Here is a 27,794-nt window from a genome sequence, read left to right on the forward strand (position 1 = left end):
TTTTATCATCCAAATAGCAAACAGTTTATTTCTAGATAAAGAGCTGGAATCCCAAATTTGACAAAGTAACAGACAGATGGAGATTTCAGAACCGGGTTGACACCGAAGGAAAGTTAGAACACTTCTGCTGGCATAGGTACAGTAGTGAGGTGCCAAAGTCCTTGTCAGACAGAGCTGTCATTCAAAGACCTGCTGGTGTGAGCTGGTGATACCACCAAAAGCTGTGCTTTTCCTGGTGGATATGTTTCACAAGGATTTGGGAGAATTGAGGAAGCTATGCCAGCAGAAATGTCAGTTTTCCAGCCTCAAAGTACGCTGCATTCAGAGCATCGGGTGGGTCTATGAACCCAGCACTGCCGTAATAGCAAAAACTACAAGCATACCTTAGGCCTGATGATAGGCACAAAAACAGAAGCAAACTTGTACTTTATGTCCCTTGATCCAGTAAAAACAAGTGCACTTAGAGCAAAATATATTCTTTGGGCTATCACACTGCATCACCCAGAAGTTCTTTGGTTGTTGGACTGCAAGAAATTCCCCCTAAAGGCTTCCCCCATGCCATGGGAGCAAGTGACAGAGTGACGTGGGAGGCTGAAAACAGGTGAGCATGTAGTGTCAGCAGAGGGGAACACGATCCCAGCAGAACATGGAAACAGCCTTTTCTTCACTGCAAGCTCAGCCTCCAGCCCCAGATGCTTCTCTCCAGTGCCAGCACTGCTCTGCGGGCCCAGCTGCGCTCACACCGTGCGCGGCTGAAGACTGCTTTCCACAGGATTGCCAAGGCAGGTGAAAGCTTGTAGAAGGTGCCTAATATCCATCTCTCTGAGTGCTGCTCTCAAGAGCTGAAGGTGCCACCAGCAGAAATGGAGCACTTCTCTTTCCTCTGGGGGAATAGAAAAGATTGTATCCTTAAATAGCTACCATGTCAATCCAAATTGAAGTCAGGGTACCGTTTTCCAAAAACTGTGGTTAAGTCAGCCTTGGCAGGAGAACTGGTGATCAAGCATCTTTGTTGCAAAATAAGAAAGAGGACCCCCCTCAAATCACATATGTATATCACTACTGTCTGCAGGTATTTTCACTCAAAGTGAATAGTTTTATTTGAATAATCTTCCGCATTAATGTCAAAGCAATTTATCTTGGAGTGAATACAGGTATCTTCATCCATATGTAGTAGACTTCTGTGCTTTCAAATTGTTTCCTGCTCTGTGTTGTTAGGAGTAAGTCACTTACAAAAAGGAACAGCAATAGTAATCACAGAAACTGTGTACCATGAGAAGGGGGATTTCTGCCTTTCCAAGTTATCTGCTCGATTATTTTCATTTAATTTCTCAAATTTTTTAGAACTTTAGCAGCTGGCCAATTTCCTTTGTCAAAGAATAAAAAACAAAACCAAAAAAACCCAACAACAACCAAAGACATGTTAGGATGAGAGAAGAAATTAAGGTGGCAACAAATGGCAATGTATGATAACCTGTAAAGGGGCACAAAAAGCATTTTCTAAAAGCAGATCATTAAATTACTTAGTAGTATTTATGCAGAATTTCAGACAAATAGAAAAATGCATAGCAAGCCAGAAAACACTTCCTCCAGATTGGACCTGGTAAACTAAAAATCCTATTTTTTTGCAGAAACCTGCTGCACTGTCACGCAGTTGTCCTGATGTAAGAGACCAACTTAAACGTGTGAGTTCTATTTCACAGCTAGATCTGAAAGGGAAGAGCACCAAGGAGGAGGAGCCTACGCTTCCCTTTTTTCTGCAAAGGGTTTCCAGCTCGTCAGAGATGGACTGCAAAAGGGCAGAGGTGCCAAGAAGGTAGCAGCATTGTCTCAGCCTCATAGTTACATAAAGCTTCACAACAATGTCAGGTTGGACAAAACTCTGTCCAGGCTCTGGGCAGAGCCCCTGAAAATATCGATCCCAGTAGAGGCAGAGGAAGGGAAAAACCACATGTAAGAGGGAGAAAGAGGCACTAGACAGATTGTGATAGATTGCTCTATTCACAATGAGCTTTCCATAAACACCATTAGACGCCAAAGAGAATACTTTCCTTTCTAGGAAATTCAAGAGGAATTTCCCATACAGTAAGTCTTATGAATGTCCATTCCACCAACAAGTATTTGTGAAAAAGAAAGAAAAACACCTCGCAAATCATTAAATGCTTATTCTTGGGTAGGTATTTCCCTGCATTTGGCAGAGGGAAGTTTTTAAGAATAATTTTTGATTGTTAATAAACTTAAAATTCATGAAGAAAAAAAACCAATGTCATCATGTGCTGTTGGGGCTAGAAGAGAGTATTTGCAGTAATTTATACAAATTGCAGTTTGTATCTTTTGATGCTGGCTGAGCTGTTGTTAGAAAAATCCATGGTTCTGGTAGGAAGAGGTAACAAAGACTTGGGTCAGCTTATCCAGGCACAGATCAGTTTGTAACAGTTCCTTTGTTAAACAAGCCATCCTTGGAAGTTAAGAATCAGGTAGGAATTTGCAGGATTTCCCTTCTGTAAACAGATGGAGGAAATTAGAAACAATTCTTCCATCCCTCTGAAAGGAGAATCAAGCAACTCTCCAAATTAGTCTTTTTTTTTTAGTACTTATTGCAAATGACTGGCAATGTCTGCAGCCCAGCTTGAGAGACACAAGTAGTCTTTCTCTGTAAAGCTCAGAAAAAGTTGGTTCTCCATTATAAACTTCTTCTGGGGTGAAAACAAACTTTTTGGATGGGGGAAGAAAAAAACAACAACTTTGGTTCACAACATCGTTTTGCATAGGAATTCAAGTAGATCTTCAAAGGCTACCGGCTGTCCAGGCTTCTAATGAAATACCCAGGCTTTCTTCTCCATGGTGGATGCTCCTCTTTGGTATGCTATTTCATAAGGCAGACATCTTGCAGAGATGAAGGAAGGAGTCATACAGCTGCATCTTTGAAAAGGAAGCCAGAGTCACTTTCACTGCCACAAACAAATGAATCTACTTGATTAAAGAGCACACAGGAAACCTTCGTTTGGTAGAGTGTGGGAAGAAGAGACAACACAGATACATTTGCTACTTACTAGAAGCAAATTATTTTGCTCCACTACGTAGTTGTTAAAAACTGTCAGTAGCTGTGATACATGTGTTAACTGAAAGTATGGAATCATTGCTTTGTGAGTAATTTTGAGCAACAAGCAACAGGCTGTTAATAAAACCTCCCAGGTAGACGCTGCCACAGGAAAATATAAATATTCATTTTGGGAAGCATTCTGGCAGGCACTAAGCATGATACTTACTTGTTGACTGGGTAATGCAAGAAACCTTGTAGGATGACCATATGCTTAAAACACAAAGGATCGTAGCTAGGAATCCAAAAGTCTGGGCAAAAAACAAACAAACAAACCACAAATATTTACCACTAGATGACACATATTCCATGAATGTACGGTCTCTCTTGTATATTCAGCTACATATTTTATGATGTTAACAGACCAAAAAGGAGTTATATTTTCCTCCATTCTGCCAATATGCTTAATGACAATAATAAAAAAAAATCCATAGTATAATAGCAGCTTATGCTTTGACGAAACAATGACTGGAAGATAGACTAAAAATCATATATATGGGAGAGAAAAAGCTGCACAGCAAGTGTCTCACCTGCCAGACTTCTCATGAGGATTCTGCAACAAAGAAAAGACTTTTTCTAACACCTCCAATTCCTATTCTTTTGGCAAACCCCATTCAAACAAGTCTTTCTCTGCCATCTGCCAAATAAACAAGTCAGGCAAGTCTTCTAGTCCATTTTCATCTATAAAACATGATCAGAACCAAGTTTCTGAAAGCAATTCTTTTTTCTGGTGGGGTTGCATTTTAAGTCCTGTTGCTGTGAAAATACTGTTGCCCACAGTCAAAAGTCATGCTTCTAAAAGCCCTCTAGCCAGCAGAGCCAATAGAGACAGAGTGCATCTTCCACTTAGGAAGGCCTGGGACTACAGTCAGTTTTAGCTCAGGAGAAATTATCCTGAACAGGGGCAGGAGGAGGCAAATGCAGAAAACTAGGGTGAAGTGCTTCCAGTTGCTCCGACAGCCATTTGTGAAACCTGCATTGTCTTAATTCTTCCACACATTTGTCCCCATGTGTTAACACTGAAGCCTTTGGTTTCAACTCACTGACGGGACAAATACCCGCTTCAGTGGTGAGTCTGGAGTCTCACAACGAAACCTTTTTGTTGGCATTACATTCCAGAACGTCCACTGAAATGAGCTAGAAGGCAGTATACCAACTGAGACACAAGCAAGGCAAGTCAATGAGAAAACAAAGTGACAAGCAAGAGATTTCTAGTGCCCTAGTTAATATATATTGCAATGAAAAAGCGTCTAGACTAATAAACACAGCCTTACCGCTCCAGCCACAAGTCCAGTCACATTGTAACTCTTCGATGCTGCTACAATCGATGCAATGAGAAGCAGAATTGTACCAATTAAATAATGAAGAAACTCCTGTAAAGACAAGCATAGGCTGCTTCAGAAGGGAAACTTAACAGGAAAGTATTTCAATATGCACCAGAATCAAAACAAGTTGGCAGAGGTTACTTAAGGCCAGAGGGAAAAAAACAACAGTCAAAAAGAAAAAAAAAAAGAAGTTTTAAAAAGACAGAGAGACAAAAAACCAACTTGTGAGTTGTCATGCATTGTACTATACCTGACCTTCTCTTCAAAAGGGAGGGGCAATCTGCAGGTCTACTAGTGTCACTGGAATAAGATCTACTCACTGGGTAAGGATCCAATCCTTTCAGTTCACTATGGTACAATATTGAGGGAGAAACATTTATCTTTACTGCATCAAATTACTCAATGAGACAGTTCTGGAGGAAGGAAGAAGTTTTGAGGGCACACTTCTCTGGTCTACACACATGGCATGGCAATGAATGGCAGAGGAAATGCAAACGCTGCTAATCAGAAATTAAGTTAGTTCACTAACAACTTCCATCAACCTAGACTAGAAACAGGAGCGAACCCACAAAAAGCACAACCATACAGACATTCATAAGCAATATCAGGTTCCAGAAAATCAGTCTAAGTCTGTAAGGGTGGCTGCAGCTTAGTAATGCAGTAAGGAATACATGAGGAAGCAGTTTGTTTTTTTTTTCTGAGAGAGCACTGAGGCACTGTATTTAAGATTTTCTCCAGTGTGTCAAGTATCACTCCAGGAGTTAATTTTGCCTCACTGTAAACTGGAGTCACCTGTGGATTTGGACTTTCAATCCCCACAAAGTTTATAGTTGTTCCATTTGGGGTGGGCAGGAGGGATTTCTTCTTACTCTATTTGCACCGCGTTACCAGCGTGAGCCAAGCAAATGCCATGTGTAAGGGAGAGGGGAGACTCCTTCTCAAACAAAAGGAGAGAGTATTGAGTTTCAAAAAGAAAATTTTCAAGGAAATCCCAGAAGAGAAATAGTCTGTCGTATCATACCACAGTTTCCATCTACTCGGGTGTTTACACAGCTGAGGACGATCCTGCTATAAAGCAGGTTCTCTGACTACAACTCACTTTCCTCTTTTGTAACCTTGTTTCAGGTCATCAACATCTCAATCTTTGCTTTTACTAGAAGCAAGTATTTCTGTTAGGAGGCTCGTCTGGGAAGTTCGCAATGCAGCAGGCAAATCAGGCATGCCATTGCCTCCTTAGAGAGGCCCAGTAAAGCAGTGTACGCTGGCCACTACTATTGAAGAGCCCAACAGATGGGGTCAAGGTGTAAATGAATTGTCAAAGGCTAAATTACATGGAGAACCAACCCCTGGCAGGACTGGAAGAATGCCCCTCTGGAGAAATGCTTTCCAGCTTTAAAAGGTGTCAGTGCAGAGCAACTTCTTGAACCACTTTGACTTTACTGATTGCAAGTCACACCCCTGCAATGAAGAGATCCTGCCAGGAAACTCAGCCAAACACTAATCCTAGTTTCCCAAAGTCTCTTACAGGCCTTCCTATTCTGTTCTAGAGATACTTAAATATTTGACTGAAAAGGAAAGTGGTTGTAAAAGAGCAGCAATGTATAAACATCCCATCCTGTTAAACCTATTTGAAGCTGAGCAGCCACGGTCTGCAATGCCTTAAACTCACTAGTGACTCTGGCACATTTTGGAATGAACAAACACAACAAAAACAAAAAGCAGTGTATGCAAAGATCAAAATGGCATGGTTCTATTGCAGCAGTGCACGCATCAAATGTTGCTTTGCAAAACTGTCACTTAGCAGCTTCTTTCATTTGTATTTATCTTTGAATTTGTATTACCTCTAGATAAAGACAGAAGTGCTTTCTGGAGACAGATAATGGAGGCACACATTTTTAAGAAGCGTTGCAAGTCTAGCCACATTATTCAGTTAAAAAGAATTTTTTTTTCTCTCTGGTTAGAAGTGGCCGGATGGATAAACTGTTATCTTAGATCTGTAAATTACTTATGTGGTTTCTATTAAAAGCCATCCAACTGCTTATTGAATTTCAAAATGTGCTCTACATCTCTTTGGTTGGCACTTTCCACCCCACTAGTTCTTTTTCTGTGGGACTAACATGCCACTATGCATCTGAGAGACATTTGTAAGAGGTTATTAAAACCTGTGATCCCACACCAGGACGCAGGACTCTTCTGTTAGCTGACCTGATCAAAGCTGCTGAGGAAGTTCAGGTCTCTCATTTTCTGTGCTGCTTGTTAGTTCTCTGCTAGGACAGGAGAGATGGATGTGCAGGGGAAACGGGGGAATGAGGCAGAAACTTCCTGCAGGATATCCTAGGAACGGCCAGGCTATGGCAGTCAGGCTGAGGCTCCTATTCCTTGCTATTGTTTAAAGTTACCTCCAACCATACCAAAGAGAGTCAAATTTGACTTAAATAGCACACACAGACTTTATTTTGGGACAGGATGTAGCACATCAATTCTAATGCAACGATTTGGTACTCTAACAGCCATGTAGCTACTATAAATGACCTGAGTTAGGGCCCATCTGCTGAGGCTTCTTTTCAGTTGTCTCAGAATCACACTATTGCCTTCCCTGGAGTAAATCTGGATTTCTATCTGTGTAAAGGAGAGCAGGAGCCAATCCAGGTCAGCTAAAAGACTTAGAATTATAGTGTCTGCTGAACTGCATACTAACACCAAAAGCAGCTAAAGGATTTGTCCATGAAAGAGAGCCTATCGACGTGTGACAGCACAAGAAAACAGACCACACAATCTAGACATCAACCCACAAGAGAAGCAAGGAATGCAGACTGCCTTACAGACTTACCGCAAGTGGCCAGCTAACACAAGTGAGCATCCTGTAGACTCTGAAGATGTGGATGATGTAGAAGAACAAAACCATAACCAAGTCGCACATGGTGACAATCTGAAAGTAGCTGTATGCACTGTAATTCGTCCACTGAGAATTATTTACACTGATGAATCCAACCAGCAGCGAGATCTGAAAGACAAAAAGCACATTAAAGGTTTTTAGAGTGGTGCTCAGATGGCCATGAAGATGGTTCCAAACACACCAAAATGTCATTTAGAAACAGAAGACAAACATCCAAAGTCAACTGGATGGTCCCAACAAAATGGAGGACAAAGTAACAAGTACAAAAATAATGTTTTCAAATTTGCAGTTAAATCCACTAAAACAACCATTAAGAGTGGGAAGACAGCCAACTGCTAGAAGGAAGGCAACAGTCTCAGCCTGAAGAATCCAACCTGAAAAAGTCTCTGTGTACAAAACAAGAGGCCTCAAACAGAGAAGAGGCACTGAAAGCCAGGAGTTGCATCAGCAGCTGAAGGACTGCATGGACTTTCAGAAGGGTGTGGATTGCTCAGTGCAGTAAAAATCACCGAATGCTGTAAAAAATGAATGTGCCCATGAACACTTATCTTTACTTCTATTTAGTGCGATTTCTCACACAAAATCGTAGGGCTTGGCTCCAACTGAACTAACAATTTCACCCTTCCTTTTCTATCACCTACGCAGGAGGAGTATTAGCAGAATGCAAGGTCATACCACAAGAAATAATACAAACTTTGGAGGAACTGATTAATTCACCCCATACCCAACACAGTCATTGAAAAGCTTTGATATGCTAACAGGGTTACATAAAACCACAACGCATTATTGTACAACTTCTGTCAGTTGTAGGCTTGCAAAGGACAAGAGCTCTATTTATTTTTTTAATCTAAGGGTACTTGTTTATTTTACTGATCTTGCAGGCTACACCAACCTGGATAAACTGGGTGATAAAAATAAATCTACCCAGGTTATACCCAAATATTTTATTATTACAGACTTTGGCAATGAGTGTTTTCAGCCATTGTAATTTTCAGTTCATCCAGGCTCAGCCAGGAGCAGTAATGATTCACACTTTAAGAGTTTCTCCAAGACATGAAAAAACTTTCTGAGGAAGCCTGCTCTTCAATACTGCACCATACTTTCATGCACAATCATCTTTCAGACTCCTGACCAGCTGCATCCATTATCAGAATAATTTAACTAAATTAAAAGGAAAAAAACAAACCACCCAACACCCAAACAACATAGCTTAGATTCTTCCTGCTGTATCTTTGAATTTCACCTGCTCAGTTTGAAGTGGACAGGCTAAACACACACGCCCTCAAGTGCAACCAAAAGCTCTGCGCACACGTAAGAACTTCACAATAAATTGTCATCTCGGTCAAAGTCTATCCAAACAGCCACACCAATGCTGTGAAAAGGAACTACCTCAAAAAGCTGGCTCCAAAGAGAAAAGTCAGCACTCCAGGATCCTCTCCCACAGAAGTGGCTAAGCTATTGTTAGATCTGTCCAGCTCCTTGGTTTTTACCGTAGGGGTCCAAGTAGTCGATACTAGCATTGTAAGTGATGCTCAGCCCAAGCCAGTGATAGACCTCTGTGCTAAAAGCAAGCCTCCACCTCCTCTCACTTTTGAAACAGATACGGGGTAGGGAAGGATTTGAGGTGCAGGGCTGGATCACGCTCAGTGCTTCTCAAGAATGGAGGCCACACGTGCCTTTGGAAATGGTACTGCTCAGTTCCTTTCTTCCCAGGTATGCACCTCTTCCCAAGCACGTAAACCTGCCTGCTAGTGCTCCTGTCTGCACCGTGCCTGTTCTCTGCCTCTCAATCCAGGTCTCACAGCTTGGCCACTGGCTACTCCTAAATGCACGAAGTCCTGTATTTTGTGCATGGTGGAGATTTCTGAGATGTTTCTTAAAAGACACCAAAGCAATGCTCTCTACAATTCAGCGTTTAAAGACTTTTGGCCGAGTTCTTCTATTCTGAGATCATTTTAATGAAGTTTTGCCCGATCTATTTTCATGAGCAGCCTTTGCCTTCTTCTCCTTACCACGCTGACTCCAGTCCCTGTCATGTACTGGCTCCTGTTCCCATCTGAGCTGGGCCACCTCAGTGCACTAAGCCAGCAGAAAGGGGAGCCACAGGAAAAGCTGACAGCTTTCCTCTAACTCAGCTGTTCCCACAAGGCAGGGTTGGGCGAGCAAGGGAGCATGAGGGAGAAGCTGGGACTCCCAAGGGAAAGGACGGCAAGGACGGAGCAGGCAGGACGGCAGCAGCCAGTGAGCAGGCTGGCTCAGGAGGCTGCAGACTGTCCGTCTCGGATCCTTGAATCTTAATTCAAGCCAAGCAAAGAGACATCTGGCTGAGCTGTTTTATAACCTGAACAATCAGAAGACCAGCAGGGCATTTACCCTGACATCCAGGAGAACGCTTGAAGCAACACAAGACACAGTGCTGATATTTTCATGGGAAAATGAAAATTGTATTTAATGAAATATTGTAATTCGACGGTAAGACTCAATGGGAAGTCACAGCAAGCGCTGAATCTCGCTCTTTGTTCAGGGTGGGCTGAGGACACATCTCTAAACACCAAAGGCTAAAAGGGGTTTGCCTGATTCAGGTGCTCTCACAATAACCAGTTACCAGTTTCAATTACACTGTAAAAATCAAGAAGCAAGCTATTCAGAGAAATGTTAGATCTGCCTAATAGCTTGAACCACTACCTTTACCAACTTTTGTACTGTGTACAAAGGATAAGAAGGACTGAGGCCTTGAAGTACAACAACCATCCAAAAAATAAGAAGCACTGGAAAACCGTACTTTAACAGACCTAGTTCTTTCAACTTCATAAGATGAAGCATAAAAGCATTTTTTTTTTCTTTTAGACAGAAGGTATAAAAATTTCAGAACAAGCAGAAAGACGAATGTGAGCCATCTAACAACAAGATCAGAAAATTCACCTGAGGTGTTATATTCCTCCAAAGTAAGAAGATCCAAGGTACCAAATGGCCTGTGAAGAATCTGCTCAGCTCCCAAGAACAGGGTAGAAACTTGGATTTGAGCAACCGAGCTTTCCACTCCAAGTGGACTTCCCAATTGAAACAATTCTGAAAACAATTGGCAAAGGTTCCCCCTTTGCTGCTTTCAGGTGTGCCTCAGCATCCCCCATAGGTAGGAAGAAATCACCGTGGGGCAAGAGGTATTTTTTTCAAATATTTCCTGTCTTGGCATAAATTTCATGACACAAGACTTGCACACATGTTCTAGGGAGGGTTCTCTGCTCGGAGGCACATAATGCTACTTCACAGGACAGGCGCAAACGGGACGAGATCATCAACTTTAGATAAAGCTATACCAGGCTCACCACACTATATTGCCTATACGGCTAACGGGTACATTCAGAGTTTAAAACTCAACCATTAAAAAGAATAGCAACAAATGCAGCAAATAGAGCCACAGAATATTATCTTTCCTTTCAAAGTGACAAATATCAAAGTTCCATCACCAGATAGCAGAGTTTATGATGATATACCAGGAATATATGATGATATAGCAGGCAACGACTGTATCTATTTTTTCGTGGAACTCCTGTTTCCAGAAAACTTGGAATTGAGCAATAAAAAGATTAATATGCAACTGTCTGAGATACAGTTAAACATACATCAGAATTCAGTTTGTGACACAGACATAAATATATAAAGAGGGACAGAGAGAGAAAAATGAATGGCAAAGTAATAAAATGATCAAGTGTTATGAATGTTCTTTATGGAGCTGTGCTCAGGGCAACAGGTTAATACATCTTGAAAATAAAAAATAGAGGCACAAAAAATTTAGGGCATTGCCAATTCCATTTCAATATAGTATTTCACAGATTGTGAAAGCTGCAGGCTTTGACACACAGCCAGCAAGCCAGTCAGACCAGAAGTACAGGTCAAATGATGGTCAGTCTCGTTGGAAAATTTCAGTGCATTCCACAAAATGGAACCAGGCTTCAGCCCTGCATTACACAAGGGGTAAGGGACACATCACAGGACACTAGTATTTTAATGCTTTCTGGTTTCTGAAAAGCAACACAAAGAGCGTATGCGTCAATCAACTCCAAGGGGGGATTCTGGGGTTTAAATTAAGTTCTGTATTTACTGTTTCACAAAAGTTGATTAGCTTAAACTAGTCCACTTCCCGACTTTCTGTTGGACCAGATACTTGAAGTAAGTCATGAAGAATGTTTAGGAACACTGGGATATTTCAGCAACTCTCTCGGTGAAGCCAACATGAGCTGAAGGCAGTCAGCAACTGCCAGGAGGCACTCAACACCTTACCAGAAAGAACAGACACTATAACAGAGAGATAGTAAGAGTCCACATTCTCTTCTCTATTTTGAGCTGGAGACAAGTCAGTCATCTCCTCTGCAACGTGCCTGTTGAAAATGCTGGCTCTTGAATTGTACTGACAAAAGCTCCCAAGCCTAAACACCACTCTGATTTGAACTGAGCATGGCTCTACCAAAAATAATTTGCTTTTGCTTGATATGGTCTTCCTTCAAAAGCCAACCCATATCCTCTGAGAAAGGATGAATAAGCACAGATCTTCCAGGTGTGTTAATGGGAAGTGGGACATAGTCTGGGAGATGTGATCCTCACAAGAGAGGAAGGGCTGGGCGTTATGCTGCTGCTGCTGCCTTTACTTGATGAGAATAAGGCTCAAGACCCTTCCTCCTCTCTGCTGGATGTGCCAGCCACAGGCCAGGCCAACCAGCCATACGCAGGGCTGGGAGGGAAGAGAGTGGCTGCAGCAGCACGTTTGTTCCAGCCATGCAGGAAACGTAAGGTACGATCCAGTTACGTGTCTTGTGCTCACAGTAAAACGTCACAAAATGGCTGAGGTTGGAAGGGCCCTCCGGAGGTCACCTTGTCCAACCCCCTGCTCAGGCAGGGTCAGCTAGAGCCGGTTGCCCAGGACTGTGTCCAGCTAGGTTCTGCATATCTCCAAGGATGGAGACTCCACAGCATCTCTGTGGAACCTGTGCCAGTGTTTGACCTTCCTGACATTAAAAAAAAAAACACAACTGTTTTCTGATGTTCAGATGGATTTTCGTGTGTCCATTGCCTTGTCATGTCACTGGATACTTCTGAGGAGAGTCTGGCTCCCTCTTCACACCAGCCCATCAGGTACTTACACACATTGACGAGAACCCCGGACCCGTCTCTTCTCCAGGCTGAGCGGTCCCAGCTCTCTCAGCCTCTCCTCATGTGAAGGACGCTCCAGTCCTTTAATCACCTTTGTGTCCTTGTGCTGGACTCTTGCAGTAGCTCCAGGTTTCTCTTGTACTGGGGAGCCCAGAACTTGACACAGTACTCTAGGTGTGGCCTCACCAGTGCTCAGCAGAGGGGAAGGATCACTTCCCTCCACCCACTCTCCTCTTGTCTCCTAAGCTGGTCACCTCACTTAAAAGGCAGTAAGGTCAGCAAAGCATGACTTCCCATTGCTAAATCCATGCTGACTGCTCCTAGTCAACCTCGTGTCCTGCATGAGTTTGGAAATGCTTTCCAGAAGAATCTTCCTCATCACCTTCGCAAGGACTGAGGTGAGGCTGACCAGCTTGTGGTTCCCTGGATCTTCCTTTGTGCCCTTAGAGATGGCATCGATCTGTTCAGAGTGGCACACCTTCCACCTGCATCCCTCAGGCAGGAGAGGAGAGGGAAGGACTGGACAAGAGTCATAAATTCTCTATCCCCATGCTATAAACTGCTACTTGAAGTGTTTCCCAGCAATGCTGTTATTCTTTAAAAATGTGCTCTGTTTTTCTCCCAGATTCTTCTTGTCCTTGTCAAAGAATGGAATAATGAGCACCTGAAGTCCACTAGCCATTCATTACACTCAGTAAAAAACAAGGAAAATATATACCAGGACTTCAAGGAAGTCATTCTTCCACTGCTGGAAAATTCAACAGAAAGGAAAGGAGAGGAATCATGTCTTTGTATTAGGAAGAGATTACATAGAGGAAGAAGATCCAACTTACAGTTTTTCCTAGGGTAAACGTACACTGGAGAAAAGGTCCCAGGCATTAGGCCCTGACACTGTTGTACTCCTGATTTCAGATGGTTTGAACACTACCTAACTCCCTGCACTTGCTCTTTGCTGGCTGTATTCCTGCAGATGCAATTAATTTACAGAAAAAGCTCGTCCCCAAACATCCTAGCTTCACAGCAGTGGGCTGGGCACGATGCTGGGACCGAGCAATCTGGCAGCACAACGCCCAGCATCTCCAGCGGCTGGACCCTCCTCTGAGGATCCGTGGTTCCAAGGGGCAAGTCAGCACTGCTTCCAGTCCTGCCCGCGGTGAGGTGGGCCACCGTGAAACTGCCCAAGAGCAGTTTCAGGATTAATAGGCTGAACTCTCCTGCACAAATACAAACAAAGGTGCTGGAATGTATCAGCAAAGACAGGAGAACCTAGACCAACCCTGTAAGCTCAAAGCAACTTACTAGAGAATCACCCGCTCCAAGGAAAGGGCAGGCAGAAATGAAGAGATTACAGATACTGCTTTCCTCCCCAGTGCCCCTGAGGGAACCATAACATAAGAAAGGCTTTGCCCTCCACATCCCTCCCTATACGCTGGCTGGCACCTCTGAGCATTTTCTGATCAGGCGGTAGGAGACTGTAGTTTATCTGACCACAGAACAATTTTATAACCCAAGAATAAATCTGGGCGAGTGCTTTATACGGTCCTTTTCTACTGTCCTGCTTTAATGGACGTAATAAATAAAGCTCTGATTTTATTACCTATACTTAATTCTTTTGTAACATTTGGAGAGAACTAAATTTTCTTCAGACCAGCTACCTGCACAAATATAAATCCACCTTGATCTCCAATACTGACAACAACAGGCTATAAAGGAAGGCCTAATGTTCTGAGCATTAAAGACACATTTCCACACACAAACACTGACAGAAGATGGAAGGAATTGAATATCAGTGGCTCTTGAGTTCTGACCTCAGTTTTGTAACCTTCTTGTCATCCGAATGTGAATAAATGATGTGATTCTCTGCTTCAGCTCCCCATCCGCCAAACGAGGGCTAAGAGAACAGAACAATTCAGTTGGAAGGGACCCTCAAAGATCATCAGGTCCAACTGCCTGGCCACGTCAGGGCTGACCAGAAGCTGAAGCGTATTATTGAGGGCAGTGTCCAAATGCCGCTTGAACCACCTCACCAAGAAGCCTGTCCTAGTGTCTGACCACCCTCACAGTAAAGGAATTTTTCCTGACATCCCGACTGAACCTCCTCTGATGCAGCTTTGTGCAATTCCTTCACATCCTAATAAACACTTTTGCTCAAGTTTTTCACCTTTAGAACACTTCCGACATGTAAAACAAGGCAAAAATGTTGAACATTGCTAATAAACAGGTAAGTTTGTTGACTCTAGGTCAAGATGAGGGTTTTTCTTCAGAGTGTGAATGAGAACAGATGACCACCAAAACGGAACAACAACAACAAAACAAACAAAAAAAATCCCACCAACAGACCACTGATGTAACAGACAAACGTGAATGTAAAAATCTGTGGGAATAGAGCCTGAAACAATGAAGGGGAGTGTCACAGAACAAGTAAAAGAGTAGGAAAAGGCTGGTCTTTTGGGGGCTGCCTTTGGGTTGATTTGTTGCCATTACACTACACAAGATAGATAAAAACGAGAATCCTGGGTTACTGGAAAATGGTACTTGGTGCCCATCTCCTGCCTGTCACTGACTTACTTACAGTAGACTCTGATATCATGTGTTGCAAAAAAACCAAACATCCAGAAGACATCCCGAATAAACTCCTGTTTTCTGACTGGAAACATAACCTGTAAAGGCAAGGCCACTACTCATCCCTGGACCATTCCTGACTGTTCTTTCCCCCACATTATCACCAGCCTGTACCCAGCTGCTCTTTCACAATCCCGTTAATGACTGTGAGTAAGGGTTACCCCTTCCCCCTGTGCCTGCACAGCACCCAGTTCAGTGGCAGTGTACTGGGGCTGCCTGGAAGGAGTTAACTTCCTCCGCAGCAGCCCCTCCGGTGCTGAGCTTTGCATTTGTGGTTACAGGAGCGTTGACAGCTCACCAGCCTTTCGGTTGTTGCTGAACAGAGCTTGCACAGCAGCAAGGCTTTCTCTCTTTCCGTCCCTCACGCCACAGCAAGTAGGCTGGGGGTGGGCAAGAGCCCGTCGGGGCCAGCGGACACGAGTGGCCAGAGGGATGCTCCAGAGCACGTCAGGCTGTGCTCAGCAGCGGGCTCAGGGCATGGAGGAGGAAGCAGGGTGTTCATGGTTATTGCTTCTCTTACCAAGCACCCCTCAGGAGTGCTGAGAGCCTGCTTTCCAGGAAGTGCCTGGGTGTCCAACGGTGGGAAGCAGTGAACGAATCCCTCTTTTTGCTTTGCTTGCATGCACAGCACTTGCTTTTCTTATAAAACTGTCATTACCTCGATCCATGAGGCTTCTTTTGCCTTCCTTCTATTTATTTCCCAGCCCTACAGGAGAAGGGAGTGTGAGAGCCAGGGTGGGTGCCGGAGCCAATCCGCTGCAGGTGGCTCTCCCTGCCTGGCACTTCCAGCTGCTGCAGCAGTACCAGGGGGAGTTTTAAAAATCTTCGTCTCAGAAGGGAATGGAACATGATTCTTGCTAATCCCAAGAGCATATCCTGAACCGATAGGCTGAAACTGCTCTCTTACTGTGTGACCTTTAGCTGTGAAAGATAGTTGTTTTTTTATATATATATAGAAAGTAAGATGTGAAGTGCCAACTAAACTGCAGAGAAGAAAGATAAGGTAGATAGGAAGCAAAACTGCCTCCAGGTACCCAGTTCTAAAGAAACACTGTAATTCATATCTCCAAGATTTAGCATAATACCATGACACATACATTATCATGCACAATCTACGCAGCACTGCATTCTCTTTATTTAGTCATGCAATCTACAAACACATTCTTGCTTTTCTTAGAATATTTCTTTTCTTTCTTCACTGCACTCCCCTCTGCTCTACTCTCCCATAAGAAGGCATGCTGTGTCTTTTTGTCCCATGTGCTTCTTTCCTTTATTCTGCTCATTATTCCCCTTTCTTCTTCTCTCCCTATGATACACTCCACACTTCCTCTCTTCTATCTCTCTCATTCTCTCCCATCCCAATTTCCCTCTACACACGAGAACAAACAACAATTCCCTCTTTTAATGTATTCCAGTTATCTTCCCCACTGCCTTGCATCAGGACATGCACTGCAATTACATAACAAAATATTTCCAGCAGAGAGGTTTGGTTTGAAGCATTTAAGCCAAAACTGTCAAAAAAAAAAAAAAAAAAGAGTCAAAAACTGCACAAGCTATTACAGGGTTGAACGGAATCAGGGAACTGACACAGCAACAGAACGATTCTGTCTGTCCGTCTGTGTATCCTTCCCCGTGTGTGAATTATTTTTCCAGCTGCTATCTGTTCTATAATTAGTGCAGCAACACAGCAGCGGTGCCCATGTAAGAACAATGGTGACAGAGGGAGCGGTACAAGCAGCTGGGAGAGGAGGACACAAGGATGCTCTTTTTGGGTGGCAGTGCCATCCGAAGTACACACAAAACTACAAGCCTCAGATGCCCACTAGCCAAAGAACCATTTAAAAAGCAGGTGTAGAGGCAAACAAGGCATCATCTCAGAGCACTCTTAGGGGAAAAGCGTCATGGGACAGGGTTCAGCGTGGTACGAAGCCTGTACAAATACTGCAGGCAGCAGCTCTGGTTTACCAGTCTCCAGCTTGCAGTTGGCAGTACCTGAAACAAGGGAAAGCGCTTCTCCTTTCCATCCTTGACAATTTAACCCTCTAGAAGACAGAAACAGCATTTTTTTCTTGAATGCTGCAAAAAAAATTGAAATGAGGGCTTCACCAAAAAAGCAGGAGGACCCTGATTATTATCCATGAAACTGATAAAAACTACCTGATTTCCACTCTCTTAACATCTACCCAAGTTCTAGTGTGAGCAAATGTACAAAAGCTGTCTGTCTACAGATCTGGAGCAAGGGACAGCAGTGACTCACTTGAAGTTTTATTACAGCATTTTTAAAAAAACAACATAATAAGAGCTAAATGCTTCTTTTATTTGAATGAAAAAAAAGTCAAAGTTTCCAGCTTGTGACACCAGCCAAGATACTAAGTGGAATTTTCCATTCTAAGCGTGCCAGTCAGGATAACCATGCCCTGTTTAGGTGTCTCACACAGAGGAGAAATGTCACTGACTGCAGCTGTACTATCACTGTGCATTTCCAAATGTTACACCTCAACGTGGTGAAGCAACACCTATATTATTAATTACATATTTCTGGACAGAATCAAACACTTTTTTTGAGCAGCTTCCCAAAACAGAAAGATGAGCGAAGCTCGGGCCAAGGTTACAAGCATAATTCATGCAAGACTGGTTCAGCTAATTTAAGCAACAAAGCTGGCTGATGCTGCAATCGAGATTTTCTTTTTCCAGAGTGGTGCTGGAAATGCGGCTGTAACAGCCAAACCCCCACTAAAAAGAGAAAAAGAAGATAAAGAACCCAGCCCACTTAAAACTTCACTAATGACAGATGAAATCAGCAACCTTCAAGTGCATGGTTCTGTGAAGCAGTCAGTCTTTGGTTGCACAGTAATCTCTCAGCCCCTGTGTCTAGGCAGATTTCCTTCTTGTCTGGCTTGTTTGCAAAAATAAGGAGGCTGTCTGACCTCTGATAAGTGACTTCTCTTGTGCACTGCCATCCATGGGCTATTTATTGAAGATAAAAATGGTGGGAGGGTGAGAAGAAGGCAAAATAATCTTATTCAGACCCTCTAAGACTCAGATAAAGGACAACCCTAAGTACAAGCAAGTGGTATTCCTTATCTATTAAAAAGGAGCTATTTATCTGTTCAGGAACAGGCCTCAGCGGTAGAAAAGGACATGGGGTAATCACAGAACCAGCGTGTGAATGACATTATTAACGAGCCCTTGTTGCAGGACATTAGCCACGATTACTAAAAAGGCAAATCTTTGTAACGACCAGCTACAGTTAGGTGATGCCTGCGCATGTCCCAGTGTGAGCAAGGCATCAATCCCACCTCTGTCAGCTCAGCCAGCTCCCGGCCGCAATCCCCGCGCTGCCTGCTCCGCCAGCACACGGCGCTGGGAGGAAGACACCACACAGCACTGCACATTGTTAGCTGAAAGCAGAGAACTTCATTGTTATATGGCAAAGAACATGCTAGATTCTCGTCAGGCACTGGATTAATTAAAGAAGTGATGCAAGTTTGTTAACAATAGCCTCATAATTTTATTTTGCTTCTCTCTAAACCAATGTTAACAGATTTAGGTTCTGCTTTGTTTCATAAATCAACTTAAATGTTAAATATTTCAACTGTAAAATCATTATCAGCCAGTTTTTCAATCTGCACAAAAGACATACACACACACCTCAAAATGCTGCAGCAATGTGTAAGTCATAATTGAGTAATGTTGCAGAAGTGCCATACACAGGTCACAAACAATGCCCAAAACACACAAAACTTTTTGCAAATGAGTATTGGTGGCACAGCTGACTTTCAACATCTCTGCATAGCATGTGACCTGACTTTTAAATACATCCCCTACGACCAGCTAGCCCTGCAGATGCACGGATGTAATCCCCACCTCTGTCCTCCCGGCAAGGTGACCCACCTCACCGAGCCGACTGCCATCGCTGCAGCCACAGACGTGCTCATGGAGATACAGACACCTCAGGGGTGTCAGCGCTGCTGGAGAGCTCTGTCCTTTGAGTTCACTGGGTCTGGAGAGGGAACCCTCCTCAGGGGCAGGAGATGGCCCACCTGCCATACTGCCTCTTGGCCTGCTGGGACGAAATGCTCCTTGGAGGAGCAAGGCACCTCCGAAACCACTCGCCCGAGCCATCCGCAGTATATATCGTTTGTTTGCCCCCTGGACAGCCAATGAAGTTCCATATTGTAAGTAGTAAATGACACAGAAAGAGCTTAATCCTTACTTGTGAGCTACAGAGCTCTTGCACATAAAGGTCATGGCTGTCTAAAAGTGGCTGTAGCACCGATGCATGGCAGCACCACCTACAGAGCAGGAGCCCACGCTGGCTGCCCAGCCAAGCCTGGCTGCTCGAAGCCCGAGGCACACAGTGTGAACAAACCCCACAAACTCCACACGACAAACGGCGAAGCTTCCCCCTTGACCCGGATACCCAATGCGTTTCTAGCAGCACACGCCTACTTTAAACCCGATGGGAAGGGACGATGCAAAGCCAGTAGCTCGTGGCAACAAACTCCCCATGGATCTATCAAAAGAGATGCACAAAAATAAAAGCATACACAATCTCATTTTCCTGAACGTTGTTACCGGGACAAAGAGCGCCCTGCAAACCGCTCAGGAAAGCCTCAGTGCCCGTGCCTCCTGGCCCTCAGCCAGCAAGCTGTTCGTCCCCTGCCCTCGCCGATGCTGCTGACAACACAACCCGTCCTCGTTGTCTGAGGCATTTATTGCTTGGCTGATTCACATCTTCTGCAGTTAACACCTGCCATCTCTTTTCCCTGCCCCAGAGAACGCCACGCTGACATCTGGCAATCGCACGGACAGCAGTTAAAAAGTTTGTAGCTGTCAGCTCAGCAAAGGCTTTGTTAGCTGTGGCAATGGAGCCTCAAGCTACGGGCCCCTCAGATAAGAGGAGGGCTGTTTACCTCACTGAAGTCCACATTGTTAGATGTGTTGGCACATCATAATTTTTTTATCAGGAAAAAAACAGGTGAAAGTTCCCGAAAACACTAACGCCGGGACAATTTCCACGTTGACGGGTATTATCACAACTTGGCTGAGGGGCTAGCAGAGAACGGCCTTCTCTAAGTGTGCACACTCGATGCTTGGCAAGGCACCAGAGAACTGAAGGGCGATGAATGAGGGGGAAAAAATGAAAATAGACGAGATGCCCCAGTGGCACCACTGGGGTGTGTGGGGATTGTGTGGGATTGTGTTTTTCCCTTGTAGATGAGAGACTTCTTCAAGTGGCCTTCCCAGTCCCAGGGCGAGTGTGATTACAGACTTGCAGGAAAGTATGTTAAGCCTTCCTGTAGTTCTGCAGTTGCCACTGGTCATCTCAGGTTAACAGCATATTTTTCTCCCAGCTGTGAATGCTTGTTTCTTGATGTTTCTTAGAAACAGCATTGAAAAAAAAAAAAAAAACACTACCAAGAATATTCCAAGTAAATTCCTCTTGAAGCAGCTTCTCGATCTTGTAATCGTCACACTTCAGTTTTCCTTGTGTCAAGCTATGAGCAGGTGAAGAAGCCCTAAGTGTCGCAGCTGCGGCTCCTGCCGCAGGAGCAGCAGCCCAATTTGCTCCGGCTTTGAAAGCTGCAGCCACCTAGCTCTGACCAGTCTGACAGATCTGTGCTCGCCATTACGTTCACCAAATTACCAGCACCAACGCACAGGGAGTTGTTTCAGCCGTAATGATCCCTTAAGAACCCAAGTTACGCAAAAAAAAGAAGCGTACAGGTGGGGGAAAGAAAATCACGGCAATTTTAACGTTCCATCTCTGTGTACAGAAAGCAGCACTTTCTGGCTGCTGTATACTTTACACCTCACCACAAAACAGGAGGACCAGCCCACGGCGCACACGACGGGACGATAGCACGAGGGAGGCAACGAGCCGCAGGGCCGAGTGAGTGCCTCGCAAGGACTCCCCTGGGAGGGGAGCAGAGGAAACACTTACTCATAGTGGCTGAACGCTGTCTGGCTTTGGGGGCCGATACCACCTCGCCCAGGTAACGCAGGGCTGTTACCTAACATTCGCGTGGCCAGGCACGCTGCCCTCACGGAGGTCCGTCCGCAGCTCCACCGTGTCACGACGGGACACGTGGACTGTTCCCGGATCTGCGTGACGAGATGGCTTTCATCATTTATAGGCTCCAAGCTGACAGAGACCATGCTTGCAAAGAACTGATCCACTGGTTTCTGCTCTCTGTGGCCGGAGAGGCGGATGTCCAAAGGGACACTGTCTCCAAAGAGAGCGGATACACCGCCCTTGCGCTTCTTAAAGTAAAGCAACATCATTAAGAATCTGTTTTTCACACCTAACACTCCACGGACACCGTGTATACCTGATTAAGATTTTAAAATGCTATTGCAAATCTAACTTCCTGTTAAACGTACATGTCAGGAAGCTGCTGCCAACACTTCACTCTGCTCTTTCAAGCATGCTAAACACGGCTCAGGTGATGTGGTAAACTTCTAGGCTTCATTTCCTGTTTTTTTTTTTTGTTGTTGTTATTGTTTCAGAAACTGTGCTTGCTAGCCCTTGTTCAGTCATGTCTATACAAAGAGGACTACATGCAATAAAGTTACTCATGAATATATCGGAACGAATCCTAATGGATGGGTCAAACGAGCAATGCATGGGAGCTCCAACCCTGTGCTCTTAGGAAGCCTCTTCTGGGATACAAATAAAACGGTCACTGCAACATTTGGAACACAGATTTCCTAACAATAACTGTATTGGCTTTCTACATAATGGACTGGAGTTGATTTTTTAGCCTTCTGGAGCGGTTTAAAATTCAGAAAAATCGCTAGTATCTTTTTTGCTGAAAAAAGATAGAAAGTAAACAGACAGTAACCTGGTAATTAAACCTTGCCCTAACAAAAGGAAAAGGAAAAAAAAAAAAAAGAAAGAAAAGAAAAGGACTAAATTCTTAACTTCTGGTCTGAAGCATGTGGAACCAATTCAGGCTTACATAGCTCCTGCCATTACATTCCAGGCACTTGCTCTTGCTGACAATAGTCTCTGTGGCTGCACTGTTCCCTAAAAACTCTTAGAGAAAGAAAAAAAGTGAAGGAGAGTTGCAATAAAGCTACACCAGTTCCCTGGCTTGGTGTACTCTGCAACCTGACAGACAGCTGCATCTTTGCAGCTGAGGACGGCAGTACTGCAGTGAGGCAGAAAGGGAAAATTCCTTACACTGGCTTTGCCTGTAAAGTCTTGTCCCATCAAATACCTAGATAGCACACAGGGAGCTCACTGTTTGCTCCCAGCTCGTATGCAAATACCTGGGCAGAAATTTTAAATGGCCACCCAGAGCAGAGGCATGGAAAAAACACAGCTGGCCAAGTCAGCTTGTTTCAATGATCTCAGAGTGGAAATAACAAGACTTCACAGACCTATTGGGTTTAATTACTAGGCTCGGGCATTCCTCGCTCAAATGCTCTTGCTTACTTTGGAGACACCTACGATTTAGACAAATTTCTTCTCTCTCTGGCCAGCATGCCAAGCAAGGTCCCTTCACTGATGCTTCTAGAAGAACAACAGCAATTAGCACCTACAAGATATAGTTCTGACCTTTGCCTGAAAACAGTAACTTTGCTGCTAAAAAAAAATGTCCAATTTTTTATTGCTTATTCTTATTTCTTCTCTGCATACCACCAGAATCCTTGTCTTCCGACTGAACAGCATTATTACCATGCAGGCAGAGCCATACATCACCAGCACACTGCTGCAGAGAATTAGATGATTTACTTCAATCTGCTCCATAGACAAAAGATGTTTCAGGCTCAAGAACAAGTTAAAGGATTGAGTGGCTCTCAGATCATTCTTAGCAGCTTCTGCTTTTGTGCATTTCCCTCTCCTGTATCAATGGTTTTGATCAGGAATTTCTTAATTCCACTAGCAGATTTTACTTTCTATTCATATTTTATTCATTTTATTTTTTATTCCTATCTTCTGAAAGTAGCTCCCCAGTAAATTTGGCTGATGTCATCCAACACATTCAGAAGTTGATCTCGGTTTTAACAACCTAACTACCAACACATTTTATATTTCAGAGTTAGATGTATTAATATTCTCTTGAATACCATTATTAACTGTATGTCTGTATATGAATAATCCAGAGAAGTTTCAGCAAACTTGAAAGCCGCTCAGAATTATAGATGTCTTGGCCATTCAAATATCAAGTACATGATTGCTTTTATTGAGACACACTTTGGAAATAAAATATATACTCAGCAGAAAAGCTTTAACTATTATCGCCTTAGCATTTTTAACAAGTTAAAATGATTTCGTTAAGTCAACTTTGATTGGGTTTATTCTTTTTTACCTTGCAATTGTTTGTCATTTTTTTCCCCAGTCTTGAGATTTCTTTTCTGTCTGGTGAAACTACTCTTTCCTGATTCATACTGAGCTGAAAGAATCATCAAGGCTCTTAGCTTAAAACACTCTGTATACTGAGGCTGGGCTTACCACGGCAGAACCACTGCCTGCTCCGTAACAGCAGCATTACGCTGGGAACAACCTCCTTCCATCTCCGACTGTGGTCACAGCTAGCTTGGCCCATCTTGCAGGAGGGTACAGAAGGGCACAGGCTACTGGCCTCCTCTGCCCCTCTCAGGGTCCAGAAGCAAGGGACAGACTGAGAATGGTTTGAGAAGTCTGACAGACCAACACAAGCACATGCTGTGCTGTGCTGGCTCTTCTTGTAACCAAGAGCTCTCGACACCATTTTTCTCTCCTCAGACTGTCCCGGCCATGCTCTCGCACACGGCTGCATCAGACACTGTGGAAAGGTGATGCAGCCACGGCCATTCCCACTGGCCAGCTGCTTAAGGTGGTGTTACACCTCTACAGCCTCCACTGTCAAATGTTCTGAGAGCAGGACCTAGTCCAGTACAGTTTGTGCCATCCTCCAGACTTCAGCTGTAAAGACACAAAAGCCCAGAGGGGCTCCACCAGGAAGCCAGCTGACACAGACCTCTTTCAATCTACGAACAATGCCACCCGAGCCACCTCGGTGACAACGCGGATGCAGGTTCATAGCGCTGTCTCTAAGGGCACAGGAAACCTCAAAAGATTTCCAAGTACCCTTCATCTGAGAACTGCCCAAGCAGAGTAAGATAGTTACCGTGAAAGTCTCACTACAAAACTTGCCAGCAGTAGCATGGAGCTGTGTTCAAGTTACACCAGCTGAAGTCTGTTAGATGTTGAAGATAACTTCATAACCTCCTGTTAAAAGCACGGCATCAATTCAGACTGTGTTTGGAAAACGGAGCCCCTACTAACATTAGTCATACTCGTGCACAAGAAACAGCTTTCCAACTGTCTTCTTGCCATGTAAAACACACAGGTCACAAACTATTTTTCAATTTCTTCATCTTGTCTAAGATTGCTGAGTTTTAGGCCTTGTGTTAAGATCTTTCTTGCAGAAGAAAACCCATGACATTATCTTCTGATTCCTTGGTATAACTTCCCTGGCACGTTGATGACATCTTTTAAGATAATTTCATGCACATACACATGCAATCAAATTATATATGTTAACTTTTTTGCTTACAGGTACTGCAAACAGCCCTTAGCATTACTATAAATGATGAAATCATAATGTTTCTTTCTTGTTCTCTTTCATATTTACTTCTTGGCAAAAGGGATTGAGGAAGGAAGAGAAAACAGAAACTGCAGTGTTCCCACTTCAGAGCCACAACCACTCAGAAGACCAGTACACTATGAAGCGTGTTTTATGTCTGTCCCAAAAGACCTTATCTTCGTCCTCTGTCAGCATAATGGTTCTCCTTCCTAATAAGACTACAGTCCTACCAGAGGCCTTAACTCTAAGCCAGGAATGTTTTTAGATTTACCGAAGAGAATTCTTTTCAAACACAGATACTGCAAACACTTTTCACTAGAACTACATCCATGGATATAGAAATCTCTGAGAAGAGATACATTTTAGATAAAACGTTAGGAAAGTATTTTACTGAGTGCAGGAGGTCATCTAAAACTAGCCTTTCCTGGTTATTTCTACACGCTGCAGCACAAATATTTAGTTTTCTTAAAAAAATTATTTGAGAGTAAGACGCTACCATGATATCACATCAAAAGTGTTTCATCTGCCCAAAGTTCCTTGGATATCTGAAGAAATTTCTAGTGATGTTATTTACAAGCACACTGGAAAGCAGAAAAATGTAAGAGGGTACAGCTGCTCATGGGAACTTGTTTATGTTATTTTAACTTTCGAAGTCACCACAGAAAACCACTAGCTTAAATTCTGATGAAGTTGATACTGAACAGCATTGATAAAATATTACCTCATACAAAATATGGTAAGTGTTGCATTATTACATACATCTACATAAAAATATGTGAAGTATGTAAAGCATACACACACGCTTTGCATATGTGCCAAACCTGAAACTTCAGCACAAATATGCGTGCCTGTGCTAGCTTTAAGAGGAACGTGTAACAGCAGTAGTGAAGATACAGCAGGATGGACTGCAGGGAGGACTTGGTACTTCTAGTCCATAAAAGGAACTGTTCTTTCTAAAGCGGTGAAAGTGAAATCAAAAATGGCCTTTTAGTTAATCAGCAAAACACAAGTCTACAGCTTTAGAACTACAGGTTCACTTGCAATGTGTATTTGTGCTCAGCATGGCATTCGTGCGCAACAGAATGCCACGCTGGCCCCTGGAAAGATACTCCAACTCCTCACGATGGTTTGGGAACAACCCAAGAGAAGAGAACACAGCATATAACTGTTCATAGGCCTACTGAGCCAAATTCATAGCGAGGGACAAATGTGAGGGAACTTTAGGATCCGATATTACTCCACTGTAACCTAAAACAAAATGATTCCTAACTTGTAATTTCAGTGTACGACTCTGGATACTAACAACTTCAAAACGTCAAAAAATGACTACGTAATAAATACAGGAAAGGAAAAAAAGAGCGGCATTGGGGGCTATCAAACACGAAGGCGCCATTTCCAGCATAAAAAGGTGTTGAGCTGCAAGGTTTTGCGGGATGAGAAGGCACGTGAGGAGGTATCACTGCATGTGCCTTCCACGCTCGGTGTGAGGTGCCCATCGTTACTCAGTGCCATCGCTGGGATTCAGCAGACAAATCACTCCAGGGACTAAGAAAAAGCGCGTGCCCCAGCAGGGAGAAGGAGCTTGTCCATCCCTTAATCCTTTCCACATCTGGATGGAGCAAAGCTCCCCGCACTGAGTCAAGTTAAGGCGCCAGCCCCGATCGCAGCAGCGCTCTATCACCGATCTCCTTTGAATTTCTGCTTTTCAGGCATACCTCCCCCAGATCCTGCCCTGTGCTGCCAGGGCACTGCCTGGAGGTGTCGGTCCCAGCTGGGCTAGCGTTCCCAGCTGCGGTGCCCACCCTTACGAGCCCAGCATCTCCGCCAGCCCTCGGCCTCGCCTTCCCCCCGAAACCTTGCCACAGCCAACGAACGAGGTGTTCCCCTGCAGCACGACGATACCGAACGCCTTCACACAACTGCTGTTAACGGCAAAAAGTTGTTAATGGCAAAAAGTTGTTAATGGCAAAAAGTTGTTAACGCTACCCAGCGCCGCCAGCCACCGGTATCGTCCTGACACGTCGCGTCACCCTGGGCTCGCACACATCCGAGCAGCAGCGCGGAGGAAGAAAAGCCAAACGTACTTCTGGCAGGCGTTACGGGACGAGCTGGGGCTGCTGCTTCCCGTGGCGAGCTGCAAGAGCTGAAGGGTGAACACGCAGCCCCCAAACCTCACCTGGAGGCAACCCCGGCACCCCGCGACCCGCTGCCCAAACCGACACCCAGCCGGAGCGGCTGCGATGCCCTGCGCCAGCCCCACCGCCCCTAAGGGACCACCGGGACCCCCCCGTCCGGCCTCGTACCATCTGTGCCACCTTCAGCATGCCGGCACACGAGCGGAAATAGGCGCCGTCCACCAGCTCCCCGTCCGAGCCCGCTGAGGCGCTGGAAGAGGCGGCGGTCGTCGGCGCCGCGGGCCCGGCGCTGCTCACGCCGGTGCGGATGACCCGCGCCCCGTGCGACATGGCTCCCGGCCCCGCTCCCCTCAGCGCCGGCCGGCCCGGGACCGGCGGCACGGAGGCGGCGGGGCGGGGCGGCGCTGAGGGGCCGCTGAGGGGCAGGGCGGAGCGCAGAGCCTCCCCGCCCGGCCCGCTGGGGTGGGAGGCCGGGAGAGCGGTGGCGGTGAGGGCCGAGGAAGGGTTTAGGGGGACGGGGGGTGAGAGAGGAGCCGGCTCGGTCCCCGCCGGCGGGCAGCGGCCCCTCGGCCTGTGGTGGTTTGGCTGAGGTGTCCTGCGAGGGGTGCCGCAAGCGGCATCTTCCTGCACGGAGCGTGCTCTCTCACCAAAACTACACAACGAACCACCGAAGCACCACAAAAACCCCACCAAACTGTAAGCCGTCTGATTCGCGACAAACGTTAGCGTTAAATGGGGAACGGCAGGCAAGACTGTAATGACAGGCAGAGCGCCCCAGCTCCACGCTTTGGGTTAAATCATGCGGAGTTACTAACACTCAGTAAAGGAAGCTATATATTTCCTCAAGTTTAAAAATAACTTGTTTTGCTTTTTGATAATCAGGGCAATAGGAGGCCTCTGAGCTGGGTATATGGAACTTTTACACTCATTAGAGGAGTAACCCCATCTTACGCTTTGTTCTGAAGTTAGGATGCATATTCTCTTCAT

At 44.7% G+C, this 27,794-nt stretch overlaps 1 protein-coding gene across 2 annotated transcripts; it reads right to left on the reverse strand.

Annotated features, from left to right (window-relative positions):
- Positions 1-27,527, reverse strand: CMTM7 (CKLF like MARVEL transmembrane domain containing 7). Of its 2 annotated transcripts, XM_083823176.1 has the most exons (5): positions 26,976-27,504; positions 7,256-7,429; positions 4,375-4,473; positions 3,270-3,351; positions 1-2,922 (listed from the first exon to the last, which is right to left on the reverse strand). In XM_083823176.1, the coding sequence occupies exons 1-5, from the start codon at positions 27,135-27,137 to the stop codon at positions 2,909-2,911; spliced, it is 531 nt and encodes a 176-aa protein (XP_083679302.1). In that variant the 5' UTR covers positions 27,138-27,504; the 3' UTR covers positions 1-2,908. The 2 variants fall into 2 exon arrangements, with proteins under 2 accessions (XP_083679302.1, XP_083679301.1); XM_083823175.1 differs by lacking the exon at positions 1-2,922 and having other exon boundaries at positions 3,238-3,351; positions 26,976-27,527.
- Positions 27,528-27,794: the final 267 nt, after the last annotated feature.

Source organism: Anser anser (assembly GCF_964211835.1).
Source record: "Anser anser genome assembly, chromosome: 2".
In the NCBI taxonomy this organism is placed as follows: Eukaryota; Metazoa; Chordata; class Aves; order Anseriformes; family Anatidae; genus Anser; species Anser anser.

Coding starts and splice junctions, on each gene's coding strand:
- CMTM7 (XM_083823175.1), bottom strand. CDS start 27,137: ATGTCGCACGGGGCGCGGGTCATCCGCACCGGCGTGAGCAGCGCCGGG. Junction 7,430..26,975: donor TGCTGAAGGTGGCACAGATG/GTACGAGGCCGG, acceptor TTTGTCTTTCAG/ATCTCGCTGCTGGTTGGATT. Junction 3,352..4,374: donor CTGGACTTGTGGCTGGAGCG/GTAAGGCTGTGT, acceptor TTTTTTGCCCAG/ACTTTTGGATTCCTAGCTAC.